Raw genomic sequence first — 17,401 nt, forward strand, 5'->3', positions numbered from 1 at the left:
TTGACAACATTTTCCCACAGCGATGGATCAGGTGACGTGGCAGCATCGACTGGCCACCACGCTCACCCATCCTGACCCCTACAGACTTTGTGTTTTGGGGCAGAGGGAAGAAGGTTTTTGAGAGGAGGCCCCACACAGTGGACGAACTGAAGGAGGAGCTCATCTCGCAATCATTTACAGACACTGAGGTTATCAGAATGTGTGTGTTACTGTGTGTCAGGGACAGTTTCCAAGTACACTGATGCAGGACAATTTGAGCACCTACTGTAAGAGAGAGAGACTAAACATGACCCATTCAGTCTTGTATACTTAGTCAACACAAAAGACATAAATTAATAAATACTGTATACCTACTATTGACCCACCTTGTGATAGCTAGAACGAGCAGGGAAACTACTTATTATAACCCCAGAGATGATGGATACATACAACATCAGTCAAAAATTAGAAAAAAAAAAAAAACAAACACACACATTCATAGGTTTTTCTGTATTTGGACTATTTTCCTACATTGTAGAACAATATTGAAGACATCAAAACTATGAAATAACACATTGAATATGTATAGAATTGTGTGTTAAACAAAAAGTTTCATCTTTTAGATTCTTCAAAAGTAGACACCCGTGACAGCAGGGGCGTGGTGGAGCGTCAGCTGTGGGTGGTGAGAAGTCAGGTAGAACCGGCAGGTAACCTGATTAGTTTCACCCGTGTTTGATTACTGGCAATTTACTTTTCTGTGGCTTGTGTTCTTTCAGTGAGAAGCCAGTAATGTGAGAGAGAGCGCGTGAGAGCTGAGCTATCCAGTGTCGAGTGTGTGTGTGAGAGACAGGTGTGTGTGTGAGTAAACAAAAAAAAAAAACTTGTCACTGAAACAAAATTGGAGAGAAGGGAAAAAAAAACCCGCACTTTGAGTCATCAAGCCTATCTCCACATTCCTCATTTCTCCATCCATCCATATATCCATCTCAGAAACTGGTCTCTCATTTGGGACATTATGGTCAAAAAAATCATTTTTCTAATTTTACTATTTTTTTTATTTTTGCACTTACCGAACACTCAATGTTTCTTTTGTCGTGTTTAATAAGAAAAGATATTTTTTTCGCGGTCCAAATCCTGCGCTCTGATTGGCTGGCGAGCAGGTCCGTATCCTACGGCACGTACCCCAGTTACGGACCCCAGCTACGGACCTCTGGCAACTCGCTTGTTCACAACAACAAATATAGTAGCATTTTTTTTTTTGTCAAAATTTATCTTTTTTTTTAATAAGATTTATTTATAAGATTATATCAAAAATCTTAAATTTTTGCCAGCATTTCTCAGGAGAATAGCATTCATTTTACAGCATGGATAGCGATAACGACAGTGTTCACAGCGAAAGCGAGTTTTACTACCCTGAGGAAGAAGAAATAAAAAAACATTTCAGGAGAAAGCTAAAACCCTGTAACTTGCTAACGCCGAGCAAAAACATGGCTGAATCCTGAATGACTCCTATTTGTATAAATAGGGGACTACATAGGCGGCAAAATGTAGTTTTTTTCCTGCCATGGAAGTGCACTTGTATACTGAGGAGGAAGCAATTTGCATTACAGCCGTGAATGAGGATTCAAAATGGCGGCTCGGCTCGGTTTTCCCTTTCGGGCGCTCTCGTTTTCTGTTAGAATTTGGTAAAGAAAAAAATAAATATATTATTTACCAGCTTAAGGTCAGTATGTATGGTGAAATACCGTGAGCTCGGTCTTGAATACTGACCTCGGCCCAGAGGGCCTCGCTCAGTACTTTCAAGACCTCAGTCACGGTATTTCACGACACGGACCTCCCAGCTGGTAAATAACTATATGCATCTTGCTTTATATGGCCTCCACTGTGGAAATTTTTTGATTACAATTCAAATGCTTTTCTAAAATTGATTTACATATAAAATAACTCCATCATGAAGAATTAAAGCCCCTCCTTCACAGATGAGTGAAAATATTGAATAAATTTCCTCTTTTTGATTGCTTGGGTTAAAAATGCCAAGTTATGATGACCGAATTGATTATTCACTTAAATATGAATAATATGATACATTTTGGGTATTTGATATGGCGAAATAGGACACGATGGAAAAATCAAGAACACACTGGAAAGATGAGAATAACGGCGGTGGTAAAAGAACAGCGACTGTACCGGCTGAAGGTTGCGCGGGTCTCTGCTGCGGCGCGCGAGCAACGGGACGTCACGACCGCACTGGACGGAGCGGGGGCGGGGCAAAATGACTGGCCGTAGATTCTATCAAAAGTTCGATCTAAATTGACCATGGTTGCAAAATATTGGCCAAAAATACACAAACACTACGAAATATGAAAGTAAGATGAAAAAGAAACATTCTATTGCCTTATACTGCAAGACTAAAACAAAATAAAACTGTCAAAACTCAACTTTTCAGCGATAACGTCCGAACAGATCACCCGCGTAACAGAAAGACTGCAAATGGAAGCACGATCAACTAACTGTTGGAGTGGAAAATTCCATTCTACACATGCAAATTGCTAATGTGCGTCCTTCCCTGCACCCAACACGCTATGGTAAAAAAATAGACCACAACTCATTTTATAGCTCAGAAATTCATACAAGACCAGCTACCATCGTAACATTCTGTAAGAAACATTCTATACCTAACTTTCAACTTTCGTTTTAAAAAACAAAATCGCAGATTTATAACTAAATTTTTTATATGGTGTAGTGATTTTAAGTTACTACTTTTGGTGAGGTAGTGACCTTGACCCTGAGGCTTTCCGTTTAGATCAAAACACGCGATCGTATTGGTTTTGAAAAATGGAGTTACAACGGTGATCAAATATTTTGCATGATGTTTAATTACGGTTATGATTATTCTGTGAGCGCACCAATCCTTAGGTGTATGAAGTTACAACTTAAAATACAATTAGTGATAACTGTAGACTTTTCAGTGGACTACAACCTTTTTAAGGGAATGTGATGTAGTCAACCATTTATCATGTCCCAGATCAAGCCGCCATTTTTCCACAAATTTGCAGAATTTTTGCCAAATTCTGAACAGAGTGTTCACATCAAAGATTTAGTTTTATCTGTATTATTTATTTCATCATTTTATTTCAAATTAAAACCAACATCACCATTCAAAACCATATAGTTTATTGACTGAGTATATTTAGTGGGGGACCCCCACAGTACCCAGTTTCTGAGACAGACCCATATTATTTATTTATTTATTTATTTATTTAAATTCTCATAATATTGCTGTTATATGGGATGGTGCAATACACACCGACATGAAGCAGGGTTCCTGTTACCACCCCAAAATCAGTTAGCTTCTATAACAGCATGGCCTGAAGTATTTTATTCCTCTTATACCACAGTGATTTGCCACTAATTACAATTTATTAATGAAGGCCACATCATGATTTTAAACCATTTACATCCACAAGACAAGTTAGTTCCTGCCATCACTTAATTTATAGACACTACACAGTTATTGTTTCACCAGCCTGTCTCCCCCCCCCCCTTACAAAGTTAATAAGCCAAACACAGGTTGTCATGTTACCAAGAAACTGGAAAGAGCAAACTCCTCTGTCCTGAAGACACTCCCATAACTCTTACAGAGCACTGACCTGACGCCAAGCCTTCCATAAACGTTTAATAAACCTCTGTCACCATGTCCACAGTTGTTTCATTTTGTGAAAAATACATTTACATCTGTTTATTGCGACACATAATTTGCATGGAGAATCTGCCCTGTGAATGAATTGTTAGTATGGAAACAATAATATATTGGAACAAGCGCATTAATATAAATTGATCATTTATGTTACAGGAGGAAATACCGTCAGAGACGTGCCGCTATAGAAAACGAAGCCACAGCTCATGATTCGACAACGCTGAAGACACTTTACTATGTCTTTCTAAATTCAGGAAGGTGTTGATTAGCTGTCAATCTGACGTGGGTGTGTTAATTCAGAGAGAAAACTGCATGCGGCAGGAATATAGTTCAACACCTTTAGCAGGTGCAGTCACAGCAAGGGTATAAAGGAAAAAAGTCCCTGAAAGATGTCTCAACCCTGACAAATGCACTGTACTGAGACGAGGTTATATTAGGGGTGGGCGATATGTATCGTCTGCGAGGTCATCGTGAATGTTGTTTTGACGATGTGTAATTTTGCATTATCGAGTTTTTTTAATTAAGCCGCCAAAAATCAATACAGAGCGGAGCAGACGCGGCGCCAGACACGGACTGACGGACGGGCCTTGAATTGCTTTGGGGGGGGCACACATTTTATACGCCAAGCCAGGGCAACACAATTGTTTCTAGCAACCCAGGAGAGCAGCACAGACGTGACGAGTTAAATATTCTAAGAAACCTATAAAGCAACCAAAACAACTTTCCAAAATGTATCAAACATTGCTCAGCATATTAAAAGTTTTTTTTTTTTTGCTCCGCTGGCCTCACAACGCACAAAGCTGATTTCGGGTATCTACCGGAAGATGTCGTGATATGATCCCGTCCAGCAATAAAATGTGATTGGCTGAGACAGCTGCTCATTTACCCAGATACCATCTGAAGAAAAAATGCGATTGGTCGGTTGGTTCATTCCATGTCATTAACCCATTGGTTCCCAAGAAATATTAGTCCACGTTTATAGCAATGATCCAGAAATTATTACTAGTGTTTCTGTACTCACGGATAATAATGCATGAACCGATCAGCCGATTTCGAATAGTTTCAATACATTTTAAATTGAGCACATTTTTCTTTATTATTGTTATACTGAAAAACTTTGACTTGTAGTTTACGTGTTTTTTTTTGAGGGGGAAAAAAAAAAAAAAAACAAAGAAGAAGAAGCTGTGACGGGCTCCTATCAGGCCAAGTGCGGTCACTTGCCGGCCACTTTCAGGCATCTTTTTCGGATTAGTGAGACCAGACCCTCTGAACATGAATGGGGAGATATCAATACTGGACTCTGTGAAAACTAACGGTCGCGAAGAGCATATGATTGAAATCGCCATGAAAAGTTGATTATACTTGAGTGTTCGGTTGGTTCTCATGACTCAGAAAAAGCTTTAAAATTCACTTTTCTCGTGGATTATTTTGACACTGCGCAGGCGCAGTACTTCTATAACAGCAGGAGAAGGACAGCGGAGCACGAAGCTGCAAGATGATTGGAAAGCTGTTGATTCAGATCGACATATGATTGGTTGTTGGCAGCGGAACAGGCGGGATATTTCCAGACCCGTACTGCCGTCAGAGACGGTTGATTAGAATGTTTGCTGCCGTTACGAACTGTCAATTGAATTATTCATTTTTATTAATTTAAAGTGGTTTAAGAAAATAAATATGGCTTTTCCTTAAATACTTGTGTCACTGCAATGATTCTTTTAGTCATTGTAATTATTGTAATCTTTAAGCAAGTGTTTTTTTTTTAAATATCGTCAAAATATCGTTATCGTTAAAATCCTAAAAAATATCGAGATATTATTTTTTTGCCCATATCGCCCACCCCTAGGTTATATTAGAGCTGGATGAGCGCAGCAGCTGGACAGAACTGTGTGGAATTAGTGCCACATGAAAAGAACCCAGCTGTGGCCAGGGCTTCCTCTGCATACCTAGTGTCAGAGGGCAGATGGGCTGAACACCATGCCTACAGACACATCAGGGCATCTCATCTCATTATCTCTAGCTGCTTTATCCTGTTCTACAGGGTTGCAGGCAAGCTGGAGCCTATCCCAGCTGACTACGGGCGAAAGGCGGGGTACGCCCTGGACAAGTCGCCAGGTCATCACAGGGCTGACACATAGACACAGACAACCATTCACACTCACATTCACACCTACGGTCAATTTAGAGTCACCAGTTAACCTAACCTGCATGTCTTTGGACTGTGGGGGGAAACCGGAGCACCCGGAGGAAACCCACGCGGACACGGGGAGAACATGCAAACTCCACACAGAAAGGCCCTCGCCGGCCACAGGGCTCGAACCCGGACCTTCTTGCTGTGAGGCGACAGCGCTAACCACTACACCACCGTGCCGCCCACGTCAGGGCATGCATAAAAAAAAAAAATTCTCATTTCATTCATAAGGTCAAGAGGCCAAATCTAATTGGACACAAAGAGCAACATTTTCCAATATCTTCACTAGTGAAGAAATTGATTAATTGTTTTAATAAATGTGTACTTTGTGAATGTCTATATAATAAGAAAACTCACATTTTCCTACAAAATACATTGCAGACAATTAAATAACATTGGCTGGCGAGGAGTGGTATATCAGATATATTCCATTCAGCCAGCACGATACTGAATGAGTCGAAGAGGAGTAGCTGAATGGAATATACAGTATCTGATATACCACGAAAAAAGCTAGCCAATATTATTTTTATTATCCATACACACATTCGATGGAACAATTATAGATTTTACAAAAAGTTAAGAACAGGGGGGTAACTTACTAATATTGAATGCTGACTCTGATCGAACGTAATTCAAAATGTTCTGTCAATCCAATGCACGTGACGTGTACAAAGTCAAAGTTCTAACAAAAATGGCACAAGTCCAAAAAGCCTGAGCAACCCAACTTATATACAAGCTACCGGTATATCCAAGTTGACAGTTCAAGTTTAAAGTTACTTTTGGTCGTAGTTAATTGTTACACTGCAGTTGTTCAAAACAAATCAGCTTTGCTGAGTGAAGTCCTCTTGTACAAGTCTCTGTCACTTTTCCTTACCTCCAAGCAGAACTTTGACAACATTTCCACTATTGCTCCCTTTTCCAGTTTTTCAATGTCCGTTGGTATGTTTTTCTCTTGTAAATACACTACCGTTCAAAAGTTTGGGGTCACTTTGAAATGTCCTTATTTTTGAAAGAAAAGCACTGTTCTTTTCAATGATGATCACTTTAAACTAATCAGAAATCCACTCTATACATTGCTAATGTGGTAAATGACTATTCTAGCTGCAAATGTCTGGTTTTTGGTGCAATATCTCCATAGGTGTATAGAGGCCCATTTCCAGCAACTCTCACTCCAGTGTTCTAATGGTACAATGTGTTTGCTCATTGCCTCAGAAGGCTAATGGAGGATTAGAAAACCCTTGTACAATCACGGTAGCACAGCTGAAAACAGTTTAGCTCTTTAGAGAAGCTATAAAACTGACCTTCCTTTGAGCAGATTGAGGTGGGGTTTACATTAGACCGTATCAGCAGATCATCAGATTAACGTTTTTAAAACGATTAGTGTGCACACAGCAACGCCAATACACGATTCGCGTGCACAGGGCAACACCAATACACGGATACGCTCGGCTCCGCAGGCATCCTGCGCTCCAAATCACTCCGCCCTGAACAGCGAGTGCCCTCTGGAGGGTGCGCACTCCGGCCCTGCACAGCTCACAGAGCGCGCGAGTGAAGTGCACAAGCAGTGATTCGGGACTGAGCCGCTGTGTGTGTGATCCCAGCGCATATCACTTACCACTTGCAAGTGGAAGGATGGCAAGCCTAAAGACAATCATAACTACACAATGGGCAGTATTTGCATCAGTATTTGCAGCATTTTCATACTTTTATACTCTTTAATGAAAGGTGATACAAGGCGGAAGTCCACGCCGTTTTTCAGCAGTCGCGTCGCGTCACATGACCAACGCCAGCGAATCAGGAAGGTGGATGCCACAGTGACGTTGTCCAATGACGACGCCAGCTAGAGCTCAGCACAGCGTATCCGCGTATTCTCAATGTTTACACAGCACCGGACCAGACACGATCTAGATTGAAAGGTGGACCCTGGCGGATTCCCGTTTCCCGGCGTTTTAATGTAAACGGACAGTGCATCCGCGAAGAAAACAAGACATATACGGTCTAATGTAAACTTGGCCTGAGTTTCTGGAGCATCACATTTGTGGGGTCGATTAAATGCTCAAAATGGCCAGAAAAATGTCTTGACTATATTTTCCATTCATTTTACAACTTATGGTGGTAAATAAGAGTGTGAATTTTCATGGAAAACACAAAATTGTCTGGGTGACCCCAAACTTTTGAACGGTAGTGTATGCGTGAAGAATATCCAGTAAAGTTTATGCAGCCTTTCAGGTGTTCAGCGCGTCTGTCTCTTCAAATCTTCCACTTTGAATGAAGCAAACCTCGCGGCCATTTTTATGAACAAACGGTTAGTCACTCGCAAGTGCAGAAGTTTTATGTCTCCCACGTGTCTTTTCCAGTTTTTCCATGTATATAATGCAGAAGATTAAACGCGTGAAGAACATCTAGTGAGGTTTTGGTAGCCTTGCGGGTGTTCAGCACGTCTCGCTCTTTAAATCTTCGGCTTTTAATGAAGCAAACCTCGCAGCCATTTTTGGGGAACAAACGGTCACAGTCACTCACTAGCGTGGAAGTTTTACATCTCCGACGTGTCTCTTTTCCATTTTTTTGATGCCCGTTGGTATGTTTTTCTCTTGTAAATATGCGTGAAGAACATATAATGAAGTTTTGGTAGCCTTTAGGGTGTTCAATGCATCTTTAGTTTCAGTTTATTTATTTAGTGCTTAAACCGAGCACTGAATTAACCGTCTTCTCTCTCTCCCAGCCAACAAAGAAATGACTGTGCGCATGCGCAGCAGAAAAGTTGTCACGTGTGACGCCGTGTTGTTTTGACAACGTGCAATATAACAATATTGCATGCTCATTCTCCATTAGGAAGAGTGGCGTAATACATGGAAGATAAGCGATATGAAAACAATATTGTATGCCATCAATAAACACACTAGAAGGGAACAGAATACATGTTTTTATTCCATGGAAAAAAGTGGCCCATGTGTATAATGTCCGATATTTCACTCCAATGACGTCATTCCCAATGTTTGCCTGCTGACTAAATGTGCGTTGTCAAAATGGCAAGCTGGTTCAAAATTAAAATTCTTTTGATTAACTTGCTTTTTTTTGTGGAGGTGTCCATGTAATATAAAGAACATTACACAGTGGTGTGAAAACGTGAAGTTTATCTTCTTGTGTTGGAAATATTTCTGTAATGGCTTTAGACCAAACTTCAGAGCATCTTTAGTGCTTTTAGTAACAGCATTTTCCTTCATAATTTGCAATTCTTCCTCACTTGCAGTGACAAAGCGATTGTCCACCATTTTGCCAAGTCGCTCGAGATGATCATTGAGAATTAGCATAAACACAGATTATGGAAAACTGTATGCGCTGACTCCAAGAAATTTGGACTATTTCTTGAGAATCACCTCCAGCGACCAGTAGATCATAGATAGCAGATCATGTCATCTTTTTTACAGTCAAATGGCAACATTATTAAAAGGTGTAGTCATCAATTCTAATCCAATAAACTTTTTGCCAAATTCAGCAAATCGCTCTTCACAGTCTACTAACTCATGCTGGATTTGGAGGCAGAGCTTCTTAAAGATTACAGACGGGAGGTGTGTGTATACATTTGGCTGTTGAGTTCCAATCTTTTTCCAGAATCAGTCAGTGCGTTTACATGCACATCCAAATCGAGCTACTGTCGGTAATCGAGCTACTGTCGGTAATCGAGCTAAGGGTCCCAGCAAGGGTGCCAGAGAAATCCAATCCTACATGCACACAAGGAAATCGAGCTATTGTGTGAGGTACATTGTGCACCCGAGCCACAGGTGGCGCTACATGCCCCATCGTGTTGGTACACTTCTGGTTGTCGTCATGAAGAACAGCTATTCAAGAGTATAAACAAAGTTATCAGTTCACGTTTCTGCTCGCCATTTTCTCTTCTTCGTTCGTTCATTCTCCTTGTTCCTCCTGACCTCTTCTGCTGCTCGCTACTACTACTACTGTTGTCATGCCGACCGAGGCTGTTGTGTTTCCCGCTTGTGGTCTCGTCACTCGTCACTTCCGGAAGGGGCAGTGCTGAAGTAAGTAGCTCGACTACGTAGCTCGATAGGGTTTACATGCACTAAGTAGCTCGGCTACAATTGCATAATCTAGGTCACGTAGCTCGATTACGAGAAATCCAGCTCGGTTCGATTTCAGCCGAGCTAAGGTGTTTCCATCGCATTTAGAACTTCGATTTCAGTCGAGCTACGGCAGAAATTCGATTTTCTCTATGTGCATGTAAACGCACTGAATGACTCCCCCTTTAATATGGAAAGATAGTCAGGTAGTAGATGGATAGGCTGAATAACAAATTAGTGTCATTACCACTCTTACTGCTGTCGGACATCCACGTTAAAAGAATGAACATGTCAAACTTACCAATTTAACTGGACAAATGAGGGGGTAAAAAAAAAATATATATATATATATATATATATATATATATATATATATATATCATTTTGTACATTTCATCATCCCACCAAAATTCATTTCCCGTTACACCACCGCCAACACAGCACATGACATGCTTCTGAATCTATTTTAGACATGAATGGGATTTACACAAAACGCAACAGACAGGAGTTGACTTTAATCTGCGTTTCAGGCTGTGGTCAAGCCAGCTGCGTCAAATGTTTTTCTGTATTTTGACTATTTTCTACATTGTAGAACAATACTGAAGACATCAAAATTATGAAATAACATCTGGAACATGTATGGAATTATGTAATAAACAAAAGTTTCATATTTTAGATTCTTCAAAGTAGCCAGCGTTTACCTTGATGACGCTTTGCACACCATTGGCATCATCTTAACCAGCTTCATGAGGTAGTCACCTGGAATGCTTTTCAATTAATAGGTGTGCCTCGTCAAAAGGTAATTCCTGCAATTTATTACCTCCTTAATGCGTCCGAGATCAAACAGTGAATAGTAAAGAATAAAAATACAGTAAAACAGTCCTATTCCACCACTGTAGTAATCCATATTATGTCAAGAAACGCTCAACTTGGTAAAGGGGAACGACAGTCCATCATTACTTGAAGACATGAAGTGTCTCAATAAAAATAAACACTATTTAAATGAAGTTCTGTTCAAACTTTTCACTAGTACTGTATATATGGTAACTTCCAGTCCAATGGCTATATTACAGATACTGTAGTGTGAGAAAATGTTGAACAGTAACGCAATACAGGCCATTTTAATATAAACCTCCCCCCCAAAAGTTCCCAGTAGCGGGTGCAAAATAGCAAATAGGAAGAAAATTGGCAGTACAAAGTGTTTCTGCTCTTCTGCTGACTGCATCGTCTTCGACTCATGATTGAACTCTTGATAAACGTGCTCTATTTGTCGTGTCACTGGAAAATTTTGACCAAGATGGTACACATTGCCATAACTCAGTTTCCCCATTTCATTCGTTTGCTCATCATTTCTTTAGTAACCGGGAATTTACTGTGTAACATATGCACATTATCAGTTAGACACCCTTTCGATTTCATAAATTAAAAAAAAAAAAAACCCGGTGAAATTTAGTTCCCTCTGAAATTTGGTCACTGTGATACATGCTTATTTCTGGAATATCTAGGGGAAACAATAAATTTAAAAACACCAGGTCATTCTGTAGCTGGGAAGTTATTTAATTTGAGGGGATTCCCGAGAGCAAATAACATGCATGAAATCGCTCGCTTCGCGCAGTCCAGCAGACAGAGGAAGTTCGTGTGCGCATGCGCAGGTTTACCGTGACCATACACTGACAGTTACATCATTCTGTCACTAAACGAACAGCTGATCACACCAAGGTGCTCGCTGACCGCCAATATTTATAAATTTGGTCCTGCATTTCCTTTCCTTCGCAACATAACGTCTTTTCTTCTCGCTTTTTGTGACTGTAGTCGGTCTTTCATATTTCATTCGCACACTTGCCTCCTCCATTTTTCTCTCCTGTTTCAAATTTGTATCCCACAATGCCTTGCGCAAGCGGGGAAAGCCTACCACGTGATGCAGGACATAGTATCTTGTTTTGCGTCACGGTGAAGCAGGAAAGGGTGGAGGGGAGAATTTAGGGCCACATGGCCCTAAATTTATTAATTGTTCTATTTTTTTTAAAACTAATAAAATTGGAAGTCTGTGATTTGAATTCAGTAGCTTTTGGTCCAATAAACAAAAATAATTGGGTGTCAGGGAAAATTCTTTTTATGACCTACACTTGAAAAATCTGAAAGGCAGTACAGCTTTAAAGTGCATATTCTGGACCAATTTCATGTTTGTTTGTTTTTTATATGAAAGAATGTCCCTTTACACACTCATCCAGAAGGGTAATTTTGCACAAGGCCATCTGTCTACAGCAGAAAAAAAATTAAATAAAACGTGTCTGGAAAAATCCCAAGGGAGTCTGGAGCCAGATTCGTGACGTTACCTGCGGAAGCGCCAGCAGGCTGCGAGAGCTTTGCATGGTTTCAGTGCACAGCTTGTGTAAACCAAGCGCTCCCATTTCTCTCTCGTTGTCTGGTCTTTTGGAAAATGATGAGTACTAATCCTGTCATGATTGGTGTTGCTACACCCTCCTACAAGACATCCAGGCTTTCGTCTAAACGGGGGAACAGGGGCGCTGCGCCCTCTTACCCTCGGCGTGCGCCCCCTTACCGACTCCGTGAAAACATCCCAGCAACACTACGTGACAATGTGTCTGATCATCAAATACGTTATAATTGCTCCAAAAATATTCCAATCATAGTAGATACACCGCCAGACGGTGCAAAAACAATCCGAATTGGCGTTTTCCAGACTAAGGCGCCATGTTGTTTAGTTGTTTACTTGTCGCGGCTGCTCTCGCGAGATTTGACATGGGTTACATACAAGGTCGGCTGACTTGTAGAGCGAGATTTCTCGAGACTGAATGACCTTTCACCCACCGGCGCAGGAGTTTTTGACAGAAGTAGTTCGCGAATTGTTTTTGACGACACTTGGGCATTTAAAGATGTCATCCCGCGGCACGAAGCGGAAGAAAGCCAAAGACTGTCCGGGGCAAAAGAAGATTACTTCTTTTTCAATGTTGACAGACAATTTGTTACAATTTCCCTCTCAGATAGCCTCAGAATGTCCCATTGGAGCATTTTTCAAAGGCTTTGCACGGCGGGGGGGGGGGGGGGACAACCGGCACCATCTCCCCCCCGCTTTGCTCCCTCGCCATGGTGAGCGCCCTCATACTAAATTTTTCTAGGAAAAACCCTGACATCTGTTAACCATTTTAATAATTACGCGATATATGCCCCTAGATCCCCCATAGCATTAGCACACCTTTGGCGCACCGCGGCAGCTTCGTTGCTGCAAATTCCAGAGTCACCTAATTTTTTTTTTTTTTAAGCCAGCTACTTCGGATGTTTTGGAGAACCCGGTCTATGCTAACCAAAACATACTGTTTACAGGATAATAATTATTATTATTATTACTACATGGATGTTTCCCTGTTATTTTGTAGATAAACAAAGATCAGTATGTTCTAATACTTGTGAAAAGTGATTATTTAGGCTAATGGTTGTAACAGTAGTAGCTGTTATAGTTAAGGGTTTGGAACAGCCATAGAACAAGATTAACTATTGATTATTAGTGGTTTCTTTGGGGGTTACAGTATGAAGTGCTGAGCCAGTGTGGACACCATAACAGAAAATCAGGTTCTTAGCTTTGTCGCATTGTTCATCCTTTCATTCTGTCACATCACACTCCGTGTGGATTACATGGTGTTCCATACTGGTACAACATTATGGACAAAACACATATGGCACAAAAGTTTGGACACACGTTTTAATTCAACTGTTTTTCTTTATTTTTATTAATTAAGAAATTTCACATCTTAAAGTAAATAGTGTAATTTCTCTGTACTTAGTTGAGCAGTTCTTGACATATGGATTACGCCAGTTGAGGAGTACGGCTATTTACTGTTTGATCTCAAACACATTAAAGGCGGCAAGCAGTTTCACTAATTACCTTTTGACGAGTCACATCTGCTAATTGAAAAGCCTTCCAGGTGACTACCGCATGAAGAGGGTTAAGATAATGCCAATAGCGTGCAAAGCGTCATCGAGGTAAACGCTGGCTGCGCTGAAGAATCCAAAATACGAAACCTATTTTGTTTACCACAATTCTATACATGTTCCCTAAGAAATGCTCAACTAAGGGAAACGACAGTCCATCATCGCTTTAAGACATGAAGTGTCTTAATTAATAAAAATCAGGGGGAAAAAAATGAATTAGAAAGTGTGTCCAATCGTTTGACTGATCCTGTATAGACTTCATATTACTGATTAACTTACGTTGGGTTATTATATAGTTTCTTTTAAGTAACCCTTTATTTGCCAAGTAACCTATTTATTTAGGTAACCATTTTCCTATGTCAGCTGACGTTTTTTTTCTTTTACGTTTCCTTGACAATTTTAGAAAGGGGTAAAAAGAACCATCATACAAAAGCGACCGAGATACACTGAACACTCAGCACACTACTAAAGCCACTGGTGTTCTATTTTTTCATAACACACGGATTGTCATTTGTCTCCCTTTTGACTTTCAAACTGATTACCAACACCACTCCCCCCACACACACAGTCAGTATCTGCAGTCTGTTACTCCCCAAATCCTTCGCACGGCCAGATGCCCTCCAAACCATCTGCGCACACACATCGCATACATATATCCACACACAGAGGCCTTATGTATGCCTGGCATGTTCATGACATACATATGCATCTCTCGCTCACACACACGCAAAATTGTACAGCAGCTCCTAAGCCTGTTTTCTCATGAATACACAAAAAGACTGGACAAAAGGGAAAGTGGAGCAGCTATAGATCCATCTTGTAGACAGTGCTGTGCTGTTCTCACTGGTACAGACAACACAAAGCTGTCACACAGCAGAAGATCCTCCGTGTTATCACCATGTCACTGCTCTCGCTGCATCAAAGCTCATCGTGAACATCAAGAAGAGCTCACTAAATTTTGCTGACATGAGTAGAGACAATACTAAACACATGCAACACAAAGTACAGGAAGTCAAACACTACTCAAATCATCACTATCAAGGCCTAAATAAGAGTCTCTCTCTCTCTCTCTCCCCAAGTGACGCATTAACAAAAATTGTTTTCTATTACGGGCTAAAATGAAATAAAAATAACTGCTAAAACTGGAATTCCTCACTGCATTGATCAATAAAATTACACTTCGTTGTCTCATTAAATCATGCAACAGCGTATTCGGGCCATTGTATCAGTTTGTGGTTGGTTTTTTTAAGCCTACAATGGCTCGAATATGTCGCTGTAAAACCATGAATGTTCAATTTGATTTAAAAAAAAAGCGAAAAAAAAAAACACTTTCCACTAGATTTTGCAATGTGGCTGTGGGGATTTGTGCTCATTCAGCCACAAGAACATACGTGAAGTCAGGCGAGGAGGTCTTAAGCCAGTATCTCACTGGGCTGTGACAAATTATGAACGTCATTCGCGAGAGAATTTCAAAAGTGTCTTGAAACATTCGCGGGGCTTCTCAATTTCCTTGCATGAGTCGCAAAGTATCGCTCCTTTGTCGCTGAAATTTTGAACATGTTCAAAAAATTCGTGCGAGAAAATTTCTCTCAAAACAGCCGCAAATGCGTTGCTGGCGTCGCAAATCCTTCTCAAGTCAGTTTCCGTGAGGCTTCTCTACTTCCTTGCCTGCGACAGCCTGCGACTAGTTGGAGACAACAATTGCGGTAAAATATGCAAATATCAATTCAGTGTGATTCCAAGTGAAAATTGTCGCCAATTCGCATATTTTAATCGCAATTGTTGTGTCTCCAACTAGTCGCGGGCTGTCGCAGCCCAGTGAGATACTACCCTTAGGTTCAGTCAGTGTTCCATTTCATCCCAAAGGTGTTCAGTGAGGCCGAGGTCAGGGCTCTGTGCAGGACGCTCAAGTTCTTCAAATCCAACCTTGGAAAACCATGTCTTTCATGGAGCTTGCTTTGTGCACAGGGGCACTGTCATGCTGGAACAAGTTTGGGCTTCTTAGGCTATATCCACATCAATACATTTTTGTTTTAAAACGAAAACTATCTCCATCCAGATGAGCATTTTAGCTCCGTATCAGAAATAATCTCCGTCCGTACTAACGCCTGAAAACGCACATCAGGTGACCATTCACATACCTTGGGCGTGTGCACGTGCCGGTATAAACACCTGATGACATTTGTTATCTTCCGGAAAAGGGTCACGTGACAGGAGCATGACGAATCAGGGAAGGATACGTTGTGACTGATAAGACCCAGTCAGGAAGTGAACGTGGGTGTCTGCATCATCGTTTCCAAAATGTCACCACTTTCCCCCCTCATCTACACTAAAAATGCTACCCTGGAGTTTACAGACTAAAACAAGGCCAGGAACGTTTCCAAACGTCTCCTTTTCTAGGGCTCAAAAACTCGGGAGTATTGAAGACACCAGGCGTGAACACAGCAAAAGTGATGCACTTTAAAACTAAATCGTACTGATGTGGACATAGCCTTAGTTCCAGTGAAGGGAAATTGTAATCCGACATCATACAAAGACATTCTATACAATTGTGCGCTTCCAACTTGGAACAGTTTAGGGAAGGCCTACATATGGGTGTGATAGATTTGGCCATACAGTGTACAGTATATCCTGGATTATACAGGGGAGGACAGACCTTAAATTCATTAGCTAGCACAACAGGGAAGTAAAAGCTTCAGTATGCTGCCAGTCTAAGGTTTTGGTTGCCCAGAAACTAACTTGGCTAAAGCATGGTAACTTAATATAAACTAGCTCACCAGATGTTAAGTGCATTAATTCAAATTAAGACCAAAAAAAAAAAGTGTACATGATCATTGTCCTCTTCGAACCAAGTTTGTGCCATTAACAAAAACTCGTTTCATCTCCAAGCTGTGCTGTTCACACTCAAATTATTATTTGAGTCTGGCTAGTATCTTTACTTTCTCTTGACATTCTCTGCAATATGATACGACAAGCAAGTACGCAAACCTGAAGGACCATTCTTCTCTCAAGATCACCCATTATTCCAGAGAAACTTTAGCAGTTGTATCTCTATTTAAAAAAAGCAGGCTTGATGATAAATTGGGAAAAGGACAAAAAGATGGAGACAGATGGAACAATCCCTCACCTGTTCTGCTCCTCAAGCTTGGCGAGTAGTTCCACTTCATCCGGGCTCAGCTGGGTGGAGGACGGAGTTGAGGGAGAGAGGCCTGGCGAGGACAGTGAGACAGTGGACGATCCCACCACTGTGTGCAGCGAGGACGGAGCAGCCACCTGGCTAGCCATCTGACTGACTGTGAGAGACACAGAGTTCTTCACCCATGAAAGAGTCGAACTCAGCTTGCCGGCTACTTTGTCCGACGCCACCTGCGGAAAATAGACAGTTACATTTGAGCACACTTGCATTGTCTGGGGACAAATTGTTGTCAATTGTGTTTATTTTGAGCCATCATATTGTAGCTGTATAAGAGAGTGCAGCAGGATAAGCTTAGGGTGTGTTTTCACACCTGG

The 17,401-nt window shown here is 41.0% G+C and overlaps 1 protein-coding gene across 6 annotated transcripts in view; it reads right to left on the reverse strand.

Annotated features, from left to right (window-relative positions):
- Positions 1-17,401, reverse strand: part of evi5b (ecotropic viral integration site 5b) — a 183,098-nt gene that overhangs the window by 102,967 nt on the left and 62,730 nt on the right. For all 6 annotated transcript variants that reach the window (XM_060919831.1, XM_060919827.1, XM_060919826.1 and 3 more), the window contains one exon: positions 17,019-17,257. In XM_060919831.1, coding sequence (XP_060775814.1) covers positions 17,019-17,257 — 239 coding nt within the window. The remainder of the gene's footprint in view (positions 1-17,018; positions 17,258-17,401) is intronic.

This window comes from Neoarius graeffei, chromosome 4, assembly GCF_027579695.1.
Source record: "Neoarius graeffei isolate fNeoGra1 chromosome 4, fNeoGra1.pri, whole genome shotgun sequence".
Taxonomy (NCBI): domain Eukaryota; kingdom Metazoa; phylum Chordata; class Actinopteri; order Siluriformes; family Ariidae; genus Neoarius; species Neoarius graeffei.